The sequence below is a fragment of the Poecilia reticulata genome, linkage group LG13 (genome assembly GCF_000633615.1).
Source record: "Poecilia reticulata strain Guanapo linkage group LG13, Guppy_female_1.0+MT, whole genome shotgun sequence".
Taxonomy (NCBI): Eukaryota; Metazoa; Chordata; class Actinopteri; order Cyprinodontiformes; family Poeciliidae; genus Poecilia; species Poecilia reticulata.
This window is the reverse complement of record NC_024343.1, coordinates 31,004,951-31,013,092: the sequence shown is the minus strand read 5'-3', so window position 1 is coordinate 31,013,092 and position 8,142 is coordinate 31,004,951. Positions and strand designations below refer to the sequence as shown.

At 38.6% G+C, this 8,142-nt stretch overlaps 2 protein-coding genes across 4 annotated transcripts in view; both read right to left on the bottom strand.

The window, feature by feature from the left end:
• Positions 1-1,345: 1,345 nt before the first annotated feature.
• Positions 1,346-8,142, bottom strand: part of cldnj (claudin j) — a 43,881-nt gene continuing 37,084 nt past the window's right edge. For all 3 annotated transcript variants that reach the window (XM_008426546.2, XM_008426549.2, XM_008426548.2), the window contains one exon: positions 1,346-2,330. In XM_008426546.2, coding sequence (XP_008424768.1) covers positions 1,681-2,330 — 650 coding nt within the window. In that variant the 3' untranslated portion in view covers positions 1,346-1,680. The remainder of the gene's footprint in view (positions 2,331-8,142) is intronic.
• Positions 4,848-6,817, bottom strand: LOC103475127 (claudin-4-like). The gene has a single exon (XM_008426541.2). It carries the CDS (start codon positions 6,564-6,566, stop codon positions 5,901-5,903), a length of 666 nt encoding a protein of 221 aa, XP_008424763.1. The 5' UTR covers positions 6,567-6,817; the 3' UTR covers positions 4,848-5,900.

Genomic DNA, 8,142 nt, shown 5'->3' with positions numbered 1-8,142 from the left:
CAGCCTACTATTTAAAGTACTGGGGGACCATTTCTTTACAAATGTGGATGTTTAATAATGGAGTACGAAACAAATCGGCAACCAAACTGAGGCGTCTATTCTATGCGCCTTGTAGTGCGGAAAATATGGCAATAAATACAATTATTTATGAATTCTGTGGAAACAAAATTGTGCTTCAGCAAATTTTAATAATCAGAGTAGAAATGATTAATCTTTAGTTTATAATGCGATTAGTTTATTATTGCGACTTATTATATGTTGAAAATAAATATCTTGTGAATGAAATAGTCTGCCAGTAGAATCAATATTAGGGAATTACTAACTTAAAATAACCTTTCATACATTATTTAAAAGTTACTTGTTAGTTTTGTCTTAATTCAAGTGTACTGGAATATTTGCAGTAGAAACCAGACCAAACTAATTGGTAATATTTTGTGTTTTTGCAGTGCAGGCCCTGATTCTGCCTGATGAAACCTGATTCAAAGTGTGTGAAAACAGCTTGTGGCTACATGCGTGTTTTAGCTGTGAGTTTTCAGTCACAAGTTCAAACTTGTGTTGATATTTTCATATTTACGCTTCTGCAAAGTTGATTATTCATCTGTTAGAAACTTCAGATAATAAATCAAGTATGACACGAATGTTTCACGGTTTTTATTTCTGCCACTAAAATCAAGTGATTAACGAGCAAAAATAGCAGTTCAAATATTTGCTTTAAGCACTTCAGCAAAAAAAACAAACAAAAACGGTCACATTTCAAACTGGCTGCAAAAGCACAAAATCTTTACAAGTATTTTTGTCTCGTTTCTACCTGAAGTGTCTTAGAGAACTAGAAATGAGACAAAACAAACTTATAAGTGACTTTTCAGAAAGAAATGGGAGATTTTGAGGGTCTGTAACATCTTGCAGGATTTTACTTGTAAATTATTTTTGTCTTAAAGCTGCAGTGTGTAACTTTTATAAAACATATTTTTTACATATTTGTTGAAACTGTAGCAATGTCGTGACAATATGATATGAGACAGATAATCTGTGAAAAACATTTAGGTTCTCTGCCTTCTCCCAGCGCTAACTAGAAACAACCAATCAGAGTCAGGAGGCGGGTCTTAGTGCTGTCAATCATGGCCGTGTGCGCGCCCTCCCACCACCCTTTCTCTCTTGCTCTGCTATGAGACAGTTTCTCCCTGTCAGCAGATCTTGTTGTGAATGCTAAAGCTAGTTAGCATGGCCATTGATGGAATAAGATAAACATCTTTTTCTGTAACAGTAAGTTGTTTCATTTACACATTTAACAGCATGCACACAAGCTTGATTGACAGCGCTAAGCCCCTCCTCTTGGTTCTGATTGGTTGTTTTTGGTCATTTCTTCAGACGGCAGTAGCGGCTCAGGAAGGAGATCGATCTTTTCTCAGATTATTTGCCTCATAAACTGTCAGAACATGGTGACAGTTTTCAACAAATTATTAATAAACATATTACAGAATGCAGCTTTAAGTCAATAGTATCTTGCTGAAAAGTTTTTTGTAAGTTAGTTTTGTTGTATTTCAATATTTCAAGTGTGGTAACATATGTGCGGTAGAAACTAGACCAAAAATACTTGGTCATTTTTTGTGTTTTTGCAGTGTAGAGATCGTAATTAAAGAGGTCGGCAGAGGTCAAGACGTTGTGGTTTAGTTTCTGCTGTCAGACGTAGTTCTTGATGGCGTAGCTGCTCCGGGTGGGAGTCTTGGCCAGCATGTAGCCACTGGAGGGGAATCTGTCCGGTTCTGGTGGGCAGGTCCCGCAGAGAACGGCTCCTCCACAGAACAGCAGCCCAGACGTCACAAACCCAATGTAGATCGCCGCGCCCAGCTCTCTCTTCAGCACCTCGGGGACTCTGGGGTTGTGAAAATCCGTGATGATGGTGTTGGCGGTCCAAGCGACGGCGACCACTGTGGTGAGCGCGGACAGGCAGAAGATGGCGCCGGAGCAGATCACCACCCGCGCTTTGATCCGCGGGTGGCCCAGGCAGTTGGTGCAGCGAGCTCCCAGGATGAAGACGAGGAACCCGAGACAGCCCAACACCAGGCTGATGCAGATGAGGCCGCGGGCCGCCTGGAGGTCCGGCGACAGGTCCAGCAGGGCGTCGTAGAGCTTGCACTGCATCTGGCCCGTGTACTCGCTGACGCAGGTCATCCACAAGCCCTCCCAGAACACCTGCATCACCACCAGGTGGGTGCCGATGAACGCCGTGACCTTCCACATGGGCAGGCCGCAGATCAACATGGCGCCGGCGACGCCCATCATGGACAGGCTGATGCCCAGCTCCTGCAGAGCCATGGGAGCCTTAAAGTCTGTTAAAAACACAACCAATAGGCTGAGGGTCCAATCGGAAACACATCATTATATATCCAACCAGTTTTAATGAAAAAAAAAAAATGGACGTTGAACCGTAAAGACACACAACTTTACTAAGAGTTAATATCTCAGCACATATGAATTAAGGCAAAGTAACTTTTCAGACATAAGAAACTGTTTTAGTCAATAATTCCTCAGTATAAATGAAACAGTTCTAGTTCCATTGATAGATTATTTAATTTCTAACAAGACATTTTCCCCATGATATCAGTGAAATAATCTGCCAGTGGATCTAGAACTGGGTTGCTAGGCAACGGGAGGTGCTTGACTGGGGTTGCTAGGTAACGGCGGAGTGGAATATTCTACCAGTGGGACTAGAACATTTGTATCAACAATAAGGAATGATGAACTAAAACCAAATTCCCATATCTCGCTGAAAAGTTACTTTTAAGTCAGTTTTGTATTATTTCAAGTGTATTAAGATATTTGCACTTAAAAGTAGGCAAAAAAAATATTGGTAAAAGTTTGTGTTTTTGCAGTGTAATACTATATAAAATATGTGATTTTCTTGTCTACCTTTCTGTCGTGACACAAATCTCGGTTTTAATTCATAACAGTCTTAAAAAAATCTTAAGATTTGAGTTGGTGAAACAATCAGAAACCCTGTTTCCTTTTTTAAGTTAATAAAAACAATTAAATCTCTACAAAGATAAGTTACATATATAAAACTATACACTTTGGATTTATTGTCAAACCATTTAAAATGTGCATAAAGGTGAAAAGAAATTAAAAGCACCATAAATGTCAAACCTGAATGCTGAAATTGATTCTTATTACTAAACAGAGTTTATAGCCATGCTACCAGATGGCCACTAGGTGGCAGCGCAGGACAAAATACAGAGAAGATGAAGAAGTTGGTGAAACATAACGCAGCGTCACGTTCCCGCAGGCCAGGAGGGGAACAGGGTGGTTTGACTCAGAGCAGAGGGAAAGAGAACCACACCGAGTCTCTTTCACACTCAAACCCATAACTATTTCACTTTACTTTTTAAATAATTGTATTGTTTACTTTATTTTTATGTGTTTATTGACAGAATTTGCAAGTTAAGCTGCAGAAGTGCAGCTCTTTTATTTAGCAGCACTTCTGAAGTATTACGTCACATATTTGAGCTTTCAGAGTTGAATGAAATGTTTTGTTTTCTTCCGAACATCTTTCACCTTGTAGATAATTTATCCTGCTGCTGATCCAATTTAAAATGTCTGGACTTTATCAAAGTAACTGATGTGTTGCTATTTTAGTGGCATCTTAATTTAGCTCCTTTATTACTCTTAACATGAGTGGTTTTTATATTTTGACTAATTTTTCCAACGTATACAGTTAGCACTCACATGACTCCCTTGTCATGTGAGTGACAAGGGAGTCACTCACATGACTCCCTTGTGAGTGACAAACATCTAACAATGATTAGATGTTTGTGTCTTTATGCTTCAACTTTATTGTGAAATGTTACAGGAGATCTTACAGGAGATCTTACAGGAGATCTTACAGGAGATCTCATGTAAGATCTCCTGTAACATTTCACAATAAAGTTGAAGCATAAAGACACAAACATCTAATCATTGTTCTTTCAATTATCTGTTTTTCATTCCAATTACCTGACAGGTTCTTACATGTTTTACAAAGAAAAACCTGTAAGAACATTTCTAAAATAAAGTCCAGGTAGCATTTAGCAAAACTCCTGTTTACGTTTGTGGTGGTAGGGCAAAAAAGGGGTTTGCTTTACATGGATGGAAATGTTTCCTTCTCTTTACAGTTTTGGAGAACTTGTGGCGTCATATTTATAATATCATGCAGACAGGAAGTAATTCATTTTAATATAAAGTAGTAAAATAATGACAGGAATGTTTTTCCTTACATTAATCTGATGGGGTTGTAACTTGTGGTTATAATTGTGACTCCAGTAATTTTTCTGGGAATAATTGTTTCCTCCTTCAGCATTTCCCCCAATAAATAAATGTAATAAAATGAAAGGTTATATTTATCTATTTTTTGTGTGTGACGTCAAATAACTGTAATAAAAGATGAATTTACACTGCAAAACCAGAAAATCTTACCAAGTATTTTTGATTTTTTTTCTAGACCAACTATTTTAGTACACAAAACATTACACTAAACTAATTCACAAGTAATTTTTGAGCAAAATACAGGAGCTTGTTTCCAGTAAATAGCTTCCTAATATTGATGAAAAAGTTCTAGTTTCACTGCAAGATAATTTTATTTATAACGAGACATTTTCCTCATGTTAAAAGGGAAATAATCTGCCAATAAAACTAATACTTTTTGATCAATTTTAAGAAATTATCAACTGAAAAATTACTTGTAATTATTTCTGTCTTGTTTTAAGTGTTCTCAGATATTTGCATTAAAATACTGAAGATTTTGTGTTTTTTCAGTGTATTTTAAATCTTTTTAACCAGAAGTTTTAACAGCTATAAATGAAAGACAATTTAAATTAAAACATATTTATCTTTGATTAAAAGTGTATGAGGTGAAAAAAGCAGCACACATATACATATAGACATTTATTAACACAAGAAAACCATAAAAACCATATTTCCTGTAACGTCTGAGTGAAAAAGAGCCAGTTTGAGCGTCGCCACTTCGTAATTTGACTCCTTCTTCCTCATCTCAAGTGTCATTGTGATTGGCTAAGAAAGCATCAAACCCGTCATGCTGCTGCTGTGTCACTAAAAACACAAAATCCGTTAAAAAAACATCTTTTAAAAACCGTTTTGTGCAGATTTAAGCTGCATAAGTCTCAGTTTTTGGTTTAATTACTGTCCTTTCTGCGTGAATGTCGGACAAATGGACGGCATTGTGATTCCCTGAGTCACTGCTTTTGTTCCTGGGATTTGATCTGGTAAGTACCGGCCAAACTGGTTCCTGCTGTGTTTGGTTTAAATATCACCTGCTGGTGCTTAACGCCAGCAAACAAAAGGTCCTTTTAATGGAAAAGAATAACTTAAAAAAACATTTTCCAAAATGAATAAAAAATACAGAACAGTACAACTTGAAACTAAACCGTTTTAATGCAAAACGGTTTGATTGTCATAAGACAAAGTGTTGATTTCCTTCACTGCAGGTTGAAAAAAAGTTTTTTTCGTCTTTGTGCTGCTTGAATGTCGTCCTTCACTGCGAAAATTAAAAATCTTACCAAGAATTTTTGGTTGAGTTTATAGTGCAAGTATGTTAGTTCACTTGAAATAAGATAAAACTGACTTACAAGTAACTTTTCAGAAAGACATAGAAGTTTGTTTAGGTTATTTAAGTTTTAGTTGCATTGGCAGATTATGGGAAAACGTCTTGCTTCAGGCGAAAGTGGAAATAGAGCTTTTAAAAACCTATATTAGGGAATTATTCACTTACAACCAGCACTTATATCTTGATGAAAAGTTGCATGTAAGTTAGTTTTGTCCTATTTCAAGTGTGCTGAGATGTTTCCAGTAGAAACTCGACCAAAAATACTCAGTAAGATTTTGTGTTTGAGTCCAAATTCCAGTTTGTCTCAAATATACGTCTTCGTCGGTGATGATGATCGGTACGACTCTCCTTCGCTGTTTCCTCCCGGTCTGTTCAGCAGATACTTCACAGAGGGGGCGTTTTCCTCCTTTGGGGGGCAGCTGGCGCACAGAAGCCCCCCTCCCAGGATCAGCAGCGCCGCGGCGCCCCAGCCGATGTACAGAGACGCCCCGATCTCTCGTTTCTGCGCGTCTATCACCAGAGGGTTGTAGAAGTCCTGGATGATGATGGTGGCCGTCCAGGAAACGGGAACGAGGCAGAGGACTCCGCTGACGATCAGGATGGCTCCTGCAGCCACCGAGGCCTTCGCCTTAGCCTTCTCCTCCGGAATGAAGTTTGTGCATTTTCCCCCGACGAAACCAATCAGGAGTCCCACGATGCCGACGACGATGGAAACCACCACCAAAGCTCTGGCGCCCTGGAGGTCATTGCTCAGCGCCAGCATGGAGTCGTACACCTTGCACTGCATCTGGCCGGTGCTCTGCACCACGCAGCTCATCCAGATGCCCTCCCACATGATCTGCGAGGTCACAATGTTGTTGCCGATGAACGCCGTGACCCGCCACATGGGCAGGGCGCAGACGATGAGAACCCCGATCCAACCGAAGAGCGCCAAGGCGCAACCGGCAATCTGCAACCCCATGGAGGCCATTGCTGTGCGTCTTTGTGCGTCTCTGGCAAGAACACAGAGCGGCGCCCGGGTGTTTGTGTGAACCACAGGCAGTAGAAGAATGGGAGGTGTGAACGCCAAGCTATGAGGGAAACACTAGAAGGCCCGTCAAATGATTCCACACCTGCAGGCGGGTTTTGTGTGCATGGACAATAAAGGTTGGGGTTTCAACCATTTTTCTGAGTACAGATGAGCCAGAATGCTGCACAAGCTGTTCCAGGAACATCACTAACCAGAATGCAGGCTGCAGAGAATGATGACAGTTTGTCATGTGGAGCAACGGGAGTGTTTGACAAAGCCTAAGAACCTGAACACTGCAAAAACACACAGTATCACCAAGTATTTTGGTCCAGTTTCTTATGCAAAAATCTTACAACTGACTGTCTAACAAGTAACTTTTAAGCAACGAATATGAGTCAATAATTCCTTAATATTGATGAAGAAGTTCAAGACATTTTTCCCACAAGTGAATCAATCTGAACGTTTTAATCAATATTAGGGAATTATTTATCTAAAATAAGCTCCCACATATTTCTGAAAACGTGACGGTTATTTTTGTCTTATTTCAGTCTATAAACCAGACCTAAAATAATTAGTAATATTTTGTGTTTTTGCAGAAAATGAAGACATTCAAGAAGCATGAAGGGGGAAAAAACCTCTTTTTGACTAAAAACAAGCTCCCACATGTTACTAAAAAGTTACTTGTCAGCTAGTTTTGCCTTTTTTCAAGTTTGCTAAGATATTTGCAGTAAACTAAACTAAAAATACCTGGTAAGATGTCGTGTTTTTGCAGTGTAATTAGATACAAAGACAGTCGGATCATTTTATCTTCTCTTTTTCACCAACGTGAAATATTTCACAACTGCAGGATGTTATTAAACTAGCGCCAACATAACTCTCCCATGTTTCACAATCTTAAAACCATTTTAAAAAATAAATCAGTCCCTCAAACCACAGGCAGCAGTTTTACTCACACTGTTTACTCCTCTCTCTTCATTTCTCTTAAAAGCTGATGACGCGTCATTTAGGTACATAAGTTACTAGAAGAGTCAGTTCAGAAGGTCACAGGAAGTTTGAGAAATTAGCTGCAAATAAATCTTATGTGAATGAAACTCAACCATGTAGGAAGTCTGATATGGTGACTTTATAATAAACTAGTTTTTTTGTAGGTTTAGCAATAAATCTATAATTAAAACACCAAAAAAATCTGAGTTTATTCCTGCAATGCCAAAAAAGACTTTTATACTGATTATTGAGAAGGTAATACATATTTTTGACACACCCTTTAAGACTAAAACATAAATATGCAAATTTTGTTTTTGTTTTTTCAACGTTGACTGCGTACGTCTCATTCCTAATCACAATCAGACTTCCTGGTTGAATGAAAACAATCTTACGTCTAAACCGGCCAGGGGTATGAATAATTTTGAGCTCAACTATATTCATTTGAAACAGGACAGACGTGCAAGATGAGAAATAGTTTGATAGTGGATTAAGTTACGATCGTTACACTAAATTAATAAACATTCATCTTTTGACTCTTGTGTATTTTTAGAAT